The sequence below is a fragment of the Platichthys flesus genome, chromosome 15 (genome assembly GCF_949316205.1).
Source record: "Platichthys flesus chromosome 15, fPlaFle2.1, whole genome shotgun sequence".
In the NCBI taxonomy this organism is placed as follows: Eukaryota; Metazoa; Chordata; class Actinopteri; order Pleuronectiformes; family Pleuronectidae; genus Platichthys; species Platichthys flesus.
This window is the reverse complement of record NC_084959.1, coordinates 11,378,004-11,393,296: the sequence shown is the minus strand read 5'-3', so window position 1 is coordinate 11,393,296 and position 15,293 is coordinate 11,378,004. Positions and strand designations below refer to the sequence as shown.

Below are 15,293 nucleotides of genomic sequence, written 5' to 3'. Positions count from 1 at the left end.
AGAGGAAAAGCACAGAAGGGCTTTCAGAGAGCATACCCCTCCACCAACAGTCCCCGAAATGAAACCACTAGACTAGTCACTCTACAAACAACAATAACTCTACATGCTGCACAAGTCCTCCTGCTTTTAATATATTTTGTTGCTTCTAGTATTTTTTTTATCTTTTGCTTAAAGTATACATTTTATTTATATTTTCTTTATAATTGTACACACACACCACAGCAAATTCCCTGTATTTGCAATAAAACCAGATTCTGATTAACTTCACTGGATCCAAATCTTTATTTTTGTTCTGCCCCAAATGACACACACACATAAATATATTTCTCTCAACAAGATCAGTGAATTATTATCTGAGAAATGGAAACGTTGAAGGAAGTGATTTGATCTAGATCCAGTTCCTTCCTGACCCTGATGTCACATCTGTCGACCAAGTATTGCGGAAATCCGTCAATAGTAATTTGTGTAATCCTGCTAAATAACAGACAAACAGCCACTCATAATCATGTAAAACCATATTGTTTATTTCTCATTCAAAACTGTATTAAAATATTTGGTCTCGCAGGGCTTTGCTCAAACACAGTGCAACATGTCAGAAAACAGAAAAAAAACATAGAAAAAAAACATAGATCAGTATTAAGTCAAACAAATTCTTTCAGTCTTAACAAATGAAACGATCCTGAGCTTTTAACACGATTGCACCGTCGCAGATAAATCTTAACTGGTCTGATCAGTGTTTGATATTTACATAGAGTTCATATTCTCCAGCAATCACACCAACAGTGATTTCTGTCCCTGGAATTGTGCTTTATGGTGGTTACACACAGTCCAATGTCCTCTCATCAGTGCAGTTCACCTACGGCCAAGAAGCAGAGTATGAGCTGGAGCAGCAGCGCCTGAATGGAGCCTTTGGTTTCTGGTGCTGGGGAACGAAAACATGTTGAGAGGGAAGTCAGATACAGGAGGCATTTCAGCTGCTGGTGTCCGTGTGTCACTTGTTTTTAAAAGCAGCGGGAAAAAATAAGAATTTCTTCAAGAAAATCACCCTTAATATTATTGTAATAGAAGCTATTTATTGTAATAATGTGTGTCTTAAATTCCCTCAGATAATCTGAAGTTTCAGATTAGGTGGTGCAGTGACAATAATTCCTAATAATATGTAGAGTTTGGGTGCTTACCATGTGAGGAGTTTTCTGGAAAAAAAAACAAAACATAAATTGAGATAATTGAGAAATCCTCTTTAACTGCTGTATATTTTAATAAACACACACACACAAACACAATCACACATACACACACGTACGCACGCACACACACACACACACGCACCTTCGATGGTGATGGTGGTCTCCATGCCCGCTCGGATGTGATCAGTCACATGACAGTGGAGCAACCAAGTCCCTGGGATCCCGGCCACCATCTCCACAGTCTGGAAAGTCCCCGGGAAGAGGTCAAAGACGTCTGCACGGTGGACATGGTCCGTCTGAAACACACACACACACACACACACACACACAAACACACACACACAGTGCATAAGGTACAACATAAGGGAACAAAAAAGAGGATATAAACACACTGTGGTTGCCCCCACCCAGATTGCTAGGAACCTGTACAGACCAGCAACTCTCCATTAACCGCCAACATTTCTGCAACACCCCGTTTGTGTAGACACATGCTGCACAACATCAGGAGTATACGCCCCCTTCTTGTTCAGAAGGCGACGCAGGTTCTGGTCTGCCTTCTAGTGCCATCTGACCTCTGCGACCCATCCAGAATGCAACAGCTTGACTGGTCATCAACCTACCTAATTACACTCACACGACTCCGCTCCTCCGCTCCCTTCACTGGTTACCAGTGGCTTCCCACATCCCCTTCAAGACACTGTACATTCGTATAGTGCTGTGAACGGATCAGGCCCAGTCCAGTCTACATCCAGGGCATGGTTAAACCTTATACCCCAGCCTGTCCACTCCACTCTGCATCGGCCAATCGGCTTGCTGTTCCCCCAATGCCAATTAGTCAATCCACAAAATCACGACTGTTTGCAGAAAGTCTACACATCTTCCACCACAGACTAAAAACACATCTCTTCTAACAGCTTGGTCAAGATGATGATGTCTAATAACCATCATTGCTCTGGTGTTTATACTTAATAAAAAAACAGCTAAATGATATGTAATGTAATGTAAAAGTCATTATCATCATTGTTGCAGCCCCACTACAAGATTAAACCAGTGGTATTTGTGTATAAATACCATTGCCTCACATGCTTTTAATAAAAGAAAATAACAACAATCTTTTTCCATTGGTGTTGTAAGTTACCTTGTAGGTGAAAGTCTCAGCGTGGAAGTGAACGGTGTGCATGTCCACTTCGTTGCCCATTCCCAGTAGATACCAGTCGACCTTCTGGCCCTGCCTCATCACCAGTCCATGGAGGTTACCGTACAGCTTACCATTGATCCCTTCAACATACACATTCACTCAGAGAGGTTAACACACACTCACGTCATCACACAGAGAATCACACTACAAACATTTTCAGGAAGGAAACCTAGTATCACAGATCTTCCTTTTACGTGTTGACACCAACCCCAACTGGAGTGTGGCTACCCGACCCAAGCCCATCGGGATCCATCGACCAAGTTCGGACAAATAATTTGAAATCAGATCACGTTGGTTTGGGCTACCCATTTGATTTATAGCTAGGTTAGTTTTGTCTCAAATAGGGGCAGCACTCATGATTTCTCATGAAAATCCATAAATGTAAATGTTTATAATAGATTTTATGGTTTCACTTCCCCCCCCCCCCCCCTTCTTTTCTTATCTCTCACCGTGCATCATGTTACTTTCTTCAAATTCATCGTCGTACGTGAAGGCATCGGGGTCGACGCCGAGGTACGTCCTGATGTTCTCTTCCAAGTACCAGGACTGGTTTTCATCATGCACCATAAAGAGCAGAGCGAACTCCTTCTCCACGTCAGCCCTCTGTCTGTCGGGCCCCTCGCCGCGCCGCAGAGTCCCGGGCCTGCATATCACCAGAGGCCCCAACAGACCACTGTACAGATCCTGAACATAAACAAAGGAGGCTGCTCCGTCTCAAACATGTAGTAAATCTTTTACCCAAAGAAGAGACACTTCCTTTCAACAGCAACTCGGTGAATCCTGATGCGACTGTGATTGTCTACGGAGTGTATGCACCTTAATGAAATCAACCTTGGAGTAGTAGGCGTAGGAGATGCAGTTAGGATCCGAGACCCCCGGACCAGAGCTCACGGGAACATCCCAGGTCAACTCGAGTATGTGACCTGAAGACAAGAGAACACAGGACAAAGAAAAGTCAATCCGACTTTTGTAAGAGAACTTTACACTTAACTTATTTTGTTCAAATTTGCCTCTCACCAGGTTTGACAGGAATGTGCGCGCCACTGGCTCTGACTCCGTGTGCAGCTATCGAGTATTCACGAGTGGCCTTGTTCTTGAATGAGATCACGATCTGCTCTCCTACTTCCGCTTTGATTATTGGTCCTACAGGGGACGAGAGAACACGGGTTGTCTTCAGCCTTTTCTGTCTTCTCTTTTTTTCTCTTTCTCTTTTTTTTTTAATAGTCCCAAACACATGCACAGACCTGCAAAGGCACACTCATGTAGGTAGGGAAATTTAACCTCTGCTTTTGACCCATCTGGTGCAGGACACACAGAGCAGTGAGCGACCCTGTGCGGCGCTCGGGGAGCAGATGTTTGGGGAGTAAGGTGCCTTGCTCAGGGGCACTAGACAGGGTAGGGAGACTCTTGGATTTTTTTTCAATCCAGGTTCGTCTTTTGTTGTCTCTCCGTGGAGTCGAACCAGAGACAAACCAGAAGCCTCCCCGCCCATAGTCCAAGTTTCTGCCACTAGACCACCGCCTCTCACTTCTCCAAACAAACAACACAGAGTGCAGCTGAATTTACCCATTATTTCCAGGTGCTGTTGACTGGGCAGCCGTTTCTTCTGAACCCTGAAGGTGTCGTCTGTGTATTCTCTGTACACCACCTTCTTATAGCGTGATCCGATGCTCCTCGGCCCTTTCTCCACAAAATCGCTGCCTGGACTGGGAGACATGTGCCAATTTGCTCCCATTAACATATGGTTATAAGTAAATCTACTAATCACATGCTCCGGCTCTGACACCGAAATGCATCATCCTACAATTATCATGCTCGTACACACACACACACACACACACACACACACACACACACACATACACACACACACACGCACCCACACACACACGCACACACACACACACACACACACACACACACACACACACACACACACACACACACACACACCTGTCCTGTAATGTGGCCTGGTGCTTCTCCAGCTCCCAGGTTCTCTCCGGTGAGTAATCCCACTCGATTTCTTCAGCACTGATGAAATACTCCACAATCTTAGTTGGCTGAATGCGGGTGTGGGTGTGCTTCACTTGACGGCTTGGGCAATAGTCGACTCTGTACTGCTGCCTCATGCCAGCTGAGTAGTGGTCAGTCACTCTGCAGCTCACTTCATACACACCTGACAGAGAAATGGAAGAGGTGAATGTAAGATAAGATAAGGTAAGATAAGGTAAGAAATAGAAACAATAAATGATTTCAATGACACGATACGACATGACAAGATAATGCCTCCTTTTTTATTAAAGGAGGATATGATGCAATTTTAAACATGTTAACCTAGTTCATTTTTTGTGGGAAAAACAAAGACAAATGTTTATTAAAGGCAGGTTTCTTTTTTAAAGACTACTCTAACAGTCAGCATAGTTGACTCGTTTAAAGTTTACAGCATCCACAATGACGCGTTGACACTGTATCTGTTACTGATTTCTGATTTGTTTATGAGGTTTTTCGAGAGCAGACGTCATTCAAATGGAGGAGAAAGAACATTCCACTAACCCAAGCAGCAAACAAACATCCCATAAATCATACAAATACAACAGAAAGCTTTGAACTGTTTGCATAGTGGTTATTGCTGATTCCCGTTGTCAAGTGTTGTGTTTGGCGGTCAGAGGACACATGGCATATGAAGGAGGAAATGTGCTTTGAGTGAATGTGAAGAGCAACACGACTGACCAGGGGTGTTGGGCTGCATGGAGACACTGGCAGTGATGTGAGGGAACACGCTGACTGTGTCACGGGTTGTGCTCTGCTTGGTGAAGGTGTTCCCTTCAAAATAAACACCATGGATGTCCACCTCTGTGCCCAGGCCGAAGGTGTACCACCAAACTTTGTCCCCGGCGCACATCTCGAGTCCCGCAAGGTTCCCGTACATGCGTCCGTTCACAGCTTTAAGTGATCGAGAAGATTTAATCAGGACAACACACATCAAAAGTAGGAAGTGCACTGAAATGATCGTACAAATGGTATGAGAGTGGCTATAGGAAGTATTTAAATGAGATACAACTACATGCTCTTAGCCAAGCACACTGATTACCGTGCATCATATTGCTCTCGATGAAGTCCTGATCATCTTTATTTGACCCTTTGTTGCCAAATTTTTGAATATTCTCCTCCAAGTACCAGCTCATGTTTTCATCCATGACAGAGAAGAGCAGGAAGAACTCCTTGTCCACATCTTTCTGTGAAGCAATGCACAAACAGAGCTGACAATAAGGACACTGCCGCAGCTGCAGGTAACAGCATGAACACAGAAAACACATTAAGATGTTTTAGACTCTTAAACTCATCTTTGAACATGCAAACATCAACGACTATATTTTCTTCTCAGCATTTTTATTCTCAGCCTCATTATTTTATCTGCAAAGGCACAAATACTTGGTGGCCCTGAAGTGTAAGACATCATTGGTCAAATCAGAAAAAAACAATTAAGAATAGCAGAAAGGGACGTTTGTTGTGACGGTTGACCTGTCTTTGTTTTTAAAAGGAAAGAAATGCTGCCAAAAACGTGTTTGGTGATTTGTTGTCGCCTTTTGTGTTTTACCTTCGTGTTTGAAGGAGGCACTTCAGGGCCACCATACAAATCGACAACGATGATTGAAGTTTTATTTTTGTAACAATTATTCCATTAATCAATCCTTGTCAATCCATGATTCAATAAAACAATTAAAAGCAAACAGTTGTGGGTTGAAGATTATTTAAATAAGGGATTTCATTCTCTGCATGAGATATTTTGTACCCGGGTTCCCTTCTCCGTCAGCGCTCCTCTCTTACACACGAGCAAAGGTCCCACAAGCCCAGAGTTGGTGTCCTCTGCAGGATCAGTGCCGGAGTAGTAGAGGTAGGGGATACAGAGGGAGTCAGATGGAGACGGACCCTCGAGGACCTGCCAGGTGTAGACGAAGCGCTCGCCTGGGCCAACGTGGGAGCCGGGCTTGTCAACACCTGCAGTATAACAAAGTCCCGCGATTATCCGATCTGGTATCACTTCAGTCATTTGTTAATCCCCACAGATATGATATCAAAGACGCTGCTGACATTACCAGTGACCTTGGTTCTTTCAGAGAGCATTCATTTGTATTCCGGTCACAGAGCAAACATAAAACTATATAACCAATAAAACTTGCACAGAGAAAATGGTGCTACGGATCTGAATGTATTCGGCTTGCCTAAAAACAATGAGAGCTATATCACTCCTAAAATTAACAATAAAAACAAGGTTAAATTAAGGCCCAGGTGGTGTCACAATCAAAGTTTGTGTCTACAAATTGAGCCTGGCAACACTTTTCATATGTCGATTAGTGATATTCGGAAATTAAAACACATTTCATTGCAATACAGCTTGTGAATTACTTATTTTGGAGTTTTTTTGTTCATACAAGTATTAGTCAAGCCCTCATTAGAGGCACAAAAAGGGAAATATATCCAGTCATATTCAAGTAGAATTCAGATGCTAATATCTGAACTTTTCAATTATCGGCTGCAGCATCATTTTTATCGATCCACTCCCCTGGTTTTCACTCAATTTGAGTTCTGATATTTAACAATTATATCACAGTTTCTCGGTTGTGAATAAGAATCTGTGGCTGCCTCCTCACCGTCCTCATAGCTGGTTCCCTGGGAGAGTTTGTCATAGTGCACGCCGTGAGGCTGGATGCTGTAATTTCTATCAGCCTTATTCATGAACGTCACTCTGATAGTGTCTCCTTCCTCTGCCCTCAGGACCGGACCTGGACAAATACAACAAACAGATTAGTGGAACTGGACGAGGCAGAAGATAGAGAGAGAGAGAGAGGGCAAAGGCATAAGACAAGCAGAGATCTGTTTTTATCAAATCTGGAACGTCTTACCAAGGATTCCTAAATGTCCAGGATCAGGTGATTTTGAAACAGTGAAGGTATTGTCTGTGTACTCCTTGTAGATCACCTTCACGTATTGTCCCCCGATCCTCCCACCGTCTCTGCCAAAAAACATCTCTGATGCACTAAGAGAGAAGCAGGGGAGGGGGGAGACAGAGAGGAGGTAGAGATTAATGTTAGGTCTGGATGAATCAGCAGCGTGACAGTGGAACTGAACAGAATAAACATGTCTCCAGTCAGAGAGGGTTTCACCGTGTCAGGTCAGAGAACAGTAACATAAACAACTGTGTGATAGGACACTCCCCTGACTTTAGAATGACTTTTTGATGGTCTCTATTTAGACTGGGTTTGGATCCGCAATTTGATTCTTTTAGGCTTCTAACTTATCATTTCCTGCTTTGCTTTGTAGTTCTTACCTTACATGCCCCTTACTTCTTTTAACTTCCTGTCTTCGTCCTGTTTGTTTTATCCACGTCACAATGCTGGGGAACTTTGGTCAATTCTCTTTGATGAAGTCTGCAGGAATGCTGATGTACAGAACGTGTGCATAAAGCCCTCTCCCAAACTATCGCACTTGTTCTTTCTACATGCAAAACCATCCATCTGTGACATCTCAGACTTCTGCTCTAATGATATATGCAGCTGATGGCTGTAAAGCACATAGGTCATTCCACATTAGGTGCTTTGAAAGATGTTATAGTCTAATTACAGCTGTAAAGTTATTTGCATCATAGATGTAGTTTAGGACTGGATGTTAGGCGGACTGACTGTGATGAACGGACCAGTTGATGCAATAAAACAAGCACGGATGTGGCCCCCGATAATCAAAATAGTTTGGAGAAAACTGGCATGGATCCCTGTGTGCATTGGGCTGGATAATGATCCACCCCTTACTCAGCAGGGACCCTGTGTGTTATCATTAATTACAGTAGGTTGAACTCTCCAGTCCAGTGTGTTGCTCACGTCTGCCCACCTTTCAGCCTCGGTGAGGGACACGTTGTTGATCAGGTCCTTTTCAGAGGGAGCATAGCTCCACAGGAGCTTTTCTGCTGCCAGGTAGAAATTCCTCACAGTGCCGCCTGGCGCTGCAGTGATGGCCTCACTGCCACATGAACTCACTTCATAAAAGGCCTGCATCCCGGCTGCAACAGGTAAGAGACATGCACAAAAATATTACACAGACCAACTCTGGATATTCAGATTTACGATAAATCAATTATAAATACTCCAAGGTTCAGTTTAAACTGTCAACGCCCTTATCTTGTAGCTGACATCCTATTAAAGAGAGGTCAAGATCTGAACTAAACTAAACTACCAGAGGTGTGGTTTGGAGGGTAAATAACACTTTCTTTGAACAACACAGGAATAAGAATAAACATTATATAAAGCCTGGAATGATACAAAGGAATTCTATGACAGTTATTCATAGTATGTTCATAGCAAATAAAACTCATTCATCTCGTTGATTGATAGACTTTGTTCCTGGCGTCTTTTGAAATACAAGCTTTAAGACTCGTTACATCACAAACTGACATAATGGCCTTGACTATACCTCACAAAAACGAATTCTCCCCCTGTCAGCAACTCAGTAAGTCTCTGTGCAAAGAGGTGAAAGGTCAGGAGCCCTACCCTGCAGGTGGTCATTGACCTGGCAGGTCAGCAGCCACTTCCCTCCTGCTCTCGGGACCATTTCAGCGGTAGCAAACGTGGCAGGGGACAGGCTGAGGACGTCTGTGCGATGGCCACGGTCGAGCAACGTGTTTCCATGGAAAAAGGCTGTGTGAATGTCAACTTCGTTGCCCATGCCGAACAAATGCCAGGCCACTGCACGGTCCTGGCACAATTTGATCCCGGGCAAGTTACCAAACATGTAGCCGTTAATGGCTGTAACACAGAGAATCCAACAGAGCGAGGTCAGAGGAAAGGACAAAGACACCTCCTTTCATAGCATATGTTGAGCAAATGTGTGAAAATTAGGTTTGCGATCATATTTGAAAGACACACCGTGCATCAGGTTTGACTCATGGAAGTCTTCGTCATCTACGACTCCATCTGGATCCGAGAGGCTCTTAATGTTGTCCTCCAGGTACCAGCTCAGGTTCTCGTCCACTACGTTGAACATCAGGAAGACGTCCTGGTCCACATCATTGCGGGCTGAGTCTGTGACGGATTCTGGCTTTGTCTCCTTCAAGGTTCCTGCGCTCATGCAAAAACATGAAACATAGGTCTTATGCAGACTTGGTGCTCAAGTGCTCAGCTTTAAGTACATGTGTTTACACCTGGCTCTAAAATGTGTCCTAAATATGATTCCTCTGTTCACTTCGTGATTAGATCTCACTTCCCTGCTCTATATGAGATTATCACTAGCAGCACAGGCGAGCAAGCAAGAGAGAGAGAGGAGTCAGGAGGGGCTGAATCAATCTTCGTATTGTGGCGTAGGTTACAAACAAATCCACATATGGTCCCTGTAGTGGGTCCAGATGCATTTGTGTTTGCACAGTGAGGAGAATGTGGCCACATGTGTCGCAGAGAACTCCTAAATGTGGTTTTAATGATCAGATCTCAGTAGGGATTTGAATGTGCTCAGAGCTTTACCTAAGATAACACCGAAGATTTGGGATGGGATGACTCAGGATGGATGTTAATATAAGGTCTGAACTGGGTCATAGATGTAGCAAAATAGCAGGTTAGGGTTAAAATATTTTATATGAAGGTAGCCAAACACTGATAGAGGCACATTTCATTTTCCTCGCCTCTGGTTTCCCAATATCTTTGTTTTAGACAGGTTCAAAAAGGCCCTTGGTGACTGTAACTATGACTCACGTAAAACAGTTATCCTTCTTCTGAAGTAAAAAACAATACATAGCTTGTGCTCACATATCTTCATACCTTTCTTGCAGGTGAGCAGAGCCCCGATAAGTCCAGAGGCAATGTCCTTAGGAGCGTCTACGTGAGAGTGGTAGGCCCAGGTCAGGCAGTTAGCATCATCCTCCGTGGGGGCAAATTCTGGCCTGACCTCCCAGCGGTAGGTGTAGCTGCCTTGTGGGGGAACGGAGTCATCCTCCTTCAACCTGCTTGATGTCCCATCTGGATAGAGCGCCCCTGGTGGGAAAATACAGTATGTTTATGTTGAGATTTTTCTGTTTAGAGAGCAGCTCTGCCTGCCGCTCTGACTTCATTGTTACGCCAGTAGAGCCACATCTAAATGGTAAGGGTTAGGGTTTGAAACGTGATAAGGACGAATTTAGAAAATAATAGGCCTGAAACAAATGATTCTAAAAGATGCATATTATATGCTTCAGTTGTTTAGGTTTACAAATCATGGTGATATCTACTTCTTCTCTATCTCTGCTAAGCTTACAGCCTCCACGTGTGTGTGATCTATATACACATAAACACCTCAGTCTTAGTCATGGGCACACCGACCTCTGTCCCCATATGCACTCGTCATGAGAAATAATTAAGGACACACTTATCTGATTTCAAAGTTTTATGTGTGTCGTCCCCACTTCCCCCTTCAGAGTCAATAGGCCCACAACTCTCTCCCTTCTTGTGCAAGGTGCTGTTTATTAAAACTATTTGACTCAACAGCTGATAGTTAAAGTTTATCTGAGCTTGTGTGCCATATAGAAAGACTGATGCACCACAGGCTCCAGCCTGCATTCTGTTGAAAGAGGAAACACCAAATTTTACTTTCACTTCTGTTTTCTTTTAAGACTTTTGAAATCCTTGAACCAGGATGGATACTCCTACATAGGTGGGGGATGGGGGCTTTGTTACATAACAACGGGCTGCAAAGGTCAGAACACTTGAAAGACGTTTTGACAAGAGGCCACATCTTCCATGTAGGTCACTGAGTTATGGCTGTTGCCATGTCACTTACTGCACTTGTACACAGGGCTCTTAAAGTATGTCTCACATTGGACTTATCCATTTTCTTTCCTGCCTCTCAGTGTCTTATTAGAGACAGGATTGTCACTGGAGCAGAGGAAAACATGCTAACATGCCATAATTTCGTTCAACAAGATCCATGAACTATTCTTTGGTGAATTGGTGAAAATGTCAACAAACGCCCTATTTTAAAATGTTAAAAAAACCTGGTTCTGCCCCTGATACTGGGTCTGCACCGAAATGGCTTCGGCTTCTTTTCCTGACCCACTTCATCCTTCAAGTTTCGTGGTAATCCATCAGGGAGTTATTTCTGGTCCTTCTAACTAACAGACAAATAAACACGGACAAAAACATAACCTCCTTGGCTGATGTAAAAATGACCATATATGTAATGTAAAGCATAACTTATTAATTTACTGCCTTTCTGTGTGAAAATACAATATGTGCATTTCTATGATCACATGTACTGTATTGCTAGTGTAACACTCTACCCTCTGATTTCTTATCATAGAAGACTCCATGGGGATGCATGGAATAGCCCCTGGATGCAAAGTTCTTCAGGTGGATCGTGATAACGTCATCGACCTCCGCGCGCAGGATTGGCCCCAGGAAGCCCAACCACTCAGGCCGGGGAGCCTGTGTGCTGTATGTGGCGTCCGTGTACTGCCGGAACATGGCCTTCTTATAAACGCTGCCCATTCGGTGGTCTCCTTTTTCCAGGAACACAGACGCATGCCTGAGATCGAGACAGAAAAACATGGGCGATACAGACCAGACACAGCAGGGGATTCACACACAGAGGAGGGTATGCAGGAGGTGGATGAGAAAGAGATGGCAAGTAATCCTGTTTCTGTTTGCACATCTTAAAGTATTATAGAATATTCTCAAAACAGGATTGCAAAATGACACACACTCCTATCTCACCGTCATGATATATATTTTTGCAACAAGCACAGATATTTGTAAGGAATGTTAAAGCACAAGGAGAAACACAACATCCATTAGAGCTAGATTATATATGCATACACCGTCAGAGCAATGCAAATTCTTACTTTGTGTGAAGATACAAACTGCATCCCTGTGACCAACTATACAACTATAAATATTTACAAAAAAATACCTTTAAGTTACCTTTCCCCTGCTGTCCATTGGTTTACTTGTTTGTTTGTGAGCAGGGATACGCAAAAATCACTCGACTGATTTCTAACTATCTTGGTGGAAGGACTGGACATGGTCCAAGGAAGAAATCTTTACATTTTGGTTCAAATCTGGAAACAGTGGTAAATGGCAGATTTATTTGTCACTTGTATTTTTGAAAATGTTTTGCTAATTTTCCTGGGATCCATGGATCAGACACATTTAGAGGACTGATGGGCTTGATTCAAATTAAGGGGGTTAGAAGGTATTCGCTCTATTAAATTCTTTTTATCTTTTAAATTCTTTACTGTCTTTGTCCATAACTAATGGAAATTCACATCAAACCGCACATGAGCAGGTCACAAAGCTCTTCACACTATAATCCTGCAGAACAAATTGTATCTCTCCAACCACTGGACTTGTCACTATTGTGATTACATGTTTCTTGTAGTTAAGGACCCGTTACAAGAGCTGCGGCAAACACACTCTTGCTACTGCACATCCAGCACATAGTCAAGACAACAAGGATGGAAAGCATAATGTTAAGTCGATGCATGCATGGGTCGTTGTTTGCTGACAATCTAAAAGGGGGTTTTACTAAGCCCCTGGTCTGAGAAATTGTGTGCTCATGATCAACCACCCTCCCTCTAAGGAGTGAGTCAGGAAAAGTCCAGCATTTCCTGAGGATGTTTTGTTGCTTCAAAGTGTTCTTTCTAAGAAGAGGAGGCAAACTGGAATAATCAAAGCGCGATTAGAAAAATCATGATTATGAGTGAAAGAGGGCTGTAGTCCATGTGTTTGTCAGGTCCGTGAAAAGCAGCCTTGTCATCTCCTCTTTACAAATTACATTTTCCATCTGAATCCATTAATGTACTTTAAATTACCTGAAAATCAAAGCAGCGCGTTATGCTGTGTGTTCTGAGAGTCTTTTAATCTAGTGATAATTATAAAAACAAAAAAAAAACTTCCCTTAATCTACCATCTAACCTCCAAATGACAACATGGGCTCTATCAGATTTACAGCCAGGAGGAACACAGCTGCCGGCCACGTTAACAGTATTATTTCTGGGCTAAGCTTTCCATCTAAAACTTAAAGGCGAAGTACATTAAACGTTCCTAATCACCGGGTTGGAGGCATTCAGAAAATCCTCACAAAGTCCAGACTTTGCACCCACTTACATCTTTCTGCTGATGCAGCTACTTTGCAAAAACATAACAGTATTGAGGTGCCTGATGAAAACTTTTCTCTGATTTATATGGGAAGCAGATGTTTTGTGTGGCCCTGGTTTATCTAGCTGCTGATCGCAGGACGAAGAGCAGATATTTGCTGTTAGTCACCATCCTCTGTAAATGCCAGACGGTCAGTTACGCACCCAACAATCCCCTGAGAAGTCTAGACACGGACAACACGACTTAGTGCAGAACTTTTCCATTTTAAAACTTATTGTAATCTTTGTGCTAATAGTAGGGATCTTTCAGCACTTACATCACTTCAGGTGTGTCAGTAATATCAACACCTCACATGTCAATTTAACGTGTATGATTAATGATTGGATGATAACACAAATTCAATACCTTGACAGAAGAAAGCAAGATTATAGAGAAACTTGAAGTTGCTTATAATGATGGTATAAGAGACTACTACACAAGAGACTGAGATAATGTAGTGCGAGTGAAATGTTTGTCGCTGCAGGATTATTTACTTTCCAATCTGTCCTAAGAAATCTCATGTGTACATGTATTTGCAGCTCAGTGACTCTGAAAATGAAATAATCTCTGTTTTATGAAATATATAGTAGTACTGCAAACTATGAAGTCCAGCTGTGGATACATTGGTTTAGTTGTTAGTGAATAATGAACATGTCAATAATAATGAATCACATTTTCCTCTGTATTAACCATATGGTTAAGACTAGTACCTGTTAAAAAATGTAGAAATATTATGATAAACGGATGTTGGAGGATTATAAATTTAGTATTAATATTGAGTGTAGTATAGAATAGTAGTATAATGCAGTATAATATACATTAGTACAGTAGGCTATAATATGGTATTGTATCATATAGTATAGTTTAGTAGCCTATGGTACAGTATATAAATCTAAATCAATCAATCAATCAAAAATATGCTTATTTAAATCTTTTTACTGTCTTTGATTGTATTTCATTCTGGACCCTGAATCTGAAGAATAGAATCTACGTCATGTCAGTGTATCACAACTCACTCGTCATTTCCGACCCGTTTCCCGTTGAGCAGATTTTTGCCACTTGGAGCATAGTCCCACGCTTCCTCAATGATCCCCACATAGTAAACTCTGTCCCGGCTGCGCGTCCCTCCCGCCCCGGAGGACAGGAGCGACAACATCCACAACAAACAACCCGCAAACAGCCTCAAAGTCTGGGCCATGGTGCAGAGGGTCGCTCCTCTTACTGGTCCCGCGGCAGAGCTGTGCAGACGGTCGGGGAAGCGGAGAGCACCAGTGTCTCCTCCATGTACGCACACAGTCACTCTCACTGCTGCTGCTGCTGCTGCTGCTTCAGTTCTTATGAAAGTGCGCAAAGGGGGGGAACAGTTGGTCTATTCAGCAGGAGCGAGCACCTCCTCCTCCTCCTCCTCTTCCTCCTCCTGTGGTATCCGCCATCAGACGTGCACGGACGATGATAATAACCACTCAATGTTCTCCAGTTAATTACCAATGATTGAAATCTCCTACTGGGAAATAAAGGTAATTAATCTACTTATACTGAAATGCAGACTCAAGCAGCGTGGATTGTCTCAATTGGCTGTCAGTTTTCCAGAGGTGATGAATAAGCATGTTTCTCAGCTGGTGCGAGTGCACCTAAGAGAACTGTTTGGGATTATAATGAAACATTGCAATTAAAAAAATCAAATATTATGGCCTGTAATTAGGATGTGATTTTCTCGGTCTGATTATTAAATCTTCCAACCTCATCACTTTTTGATAA

General features: G+C 42.9%; 1 protein-coding gene and 2 long non-coding RNA genes across 5 annotated transcripts; 2 read left to right on the top strand and 1 right to left on the bottom strand.

The window, feature by feature from the left end:
* Positions 1-503: 503 nt before the first annotated feature.
* On the bottom strand, positions 504-14,858 carry hephl1b (hephaestin-like 1b). Of its 2 annotated transcripts, XM_062405767.1 has the most exons (20): positions 14,552-14,858; positions 11,681-11,925; positions 10,188-10,400; positions 9,303-9,494; positions 8,928-9,182; positions 8,272-8,440; positions 7,290-7,423; positions 7,038-7,169; positions 6,179-6,384; positions 5,477-5,621; positions 5,116-5,328; positions 4,339-4,561; positions 3,952-4,091; positions 3,403-3,528; positions 3,202-3,308; positions 2,835-3,069; positions 2,326-2,465; positions 1,330-1,483; positions 1,179-1,193; positions 504-922 (listed from the first exon to the last, which is right to left on the bottom strand). In XM_062405767.1, the coding sequence occupies exons 1-20, from the start codon at positions 14,731-14,733 to the stop codon at positions 843-845; spliced, it is 3,306 nt and encodes a 1,101-aa protein (XP_062261751.1). In that variant the 5' UTR covers positions 14,734-14,858; the 3' UTR covers positions 504-842. The 2 variants fall into 2 exon arrangements, with proteins under 2 accessions (XP_062261751.1, XP_062261752.1); XM_062405768.1 differs by lacking the exons at positions 11,681-11,925; positions 14,552-14,858 and adding an exon at positions 11,396-11,593.
* Positions 4,520-7,294, top strand: LOC133969350 (uncharacterized). 2 transcript variants are annotated; one of them, XR_009924199.1, is made up of 3 exons: positions 4,520-4,602; positions 5,588-5,675; positions 7,162-7,294. It is a non-coding gene; the product is annotated as an uncharacterized LOC133969350 (long non-coding RNA). The 2 variants fall into 2 exon arrangements; XR_009924200.1 differs by having other exon boundaries at positions 4,520-4,612.
* LOC133969349 (uncharacterized) lies at positions 10,275-12,629 on the top strand. The gene is made up of 2 exons (XR_009924198.1): positions 10,275-10,416; positions 11,701-12,629. It is a non-coding gene; the product is annotated as an uncharacterized LOC133969349 (long non-coding RNA).
* Positions 14,859-15,293: the final 435 nt, after the last annotated feature.

Excerpts from the sequence above, each read along its gene's own strand:
- hephl1b (XM_062405767.1), bottom strand. The coding sequence starts at position 14,733 with ATGGCCCAGACTTTGAGGCTGTTTGCGGGTTGTTTGTTGTGGATGTTG. Across the intron at positions 11,926-14,551 it reads AAACGGGTCGGAAATGACGA|GCATGCGTCTGTGTTCCTGG; the intron begins GTGAGTTGTGAT and ends TCTCGATCTCAG. Across the intron at positions 10,401-11,680 it reads CTATGATAAGAAATCAGAGG|GGGCGCTCTATCCAGATGGG; the intron begins GTAGAGTGTTAC and ends TTTTCCCACCAG.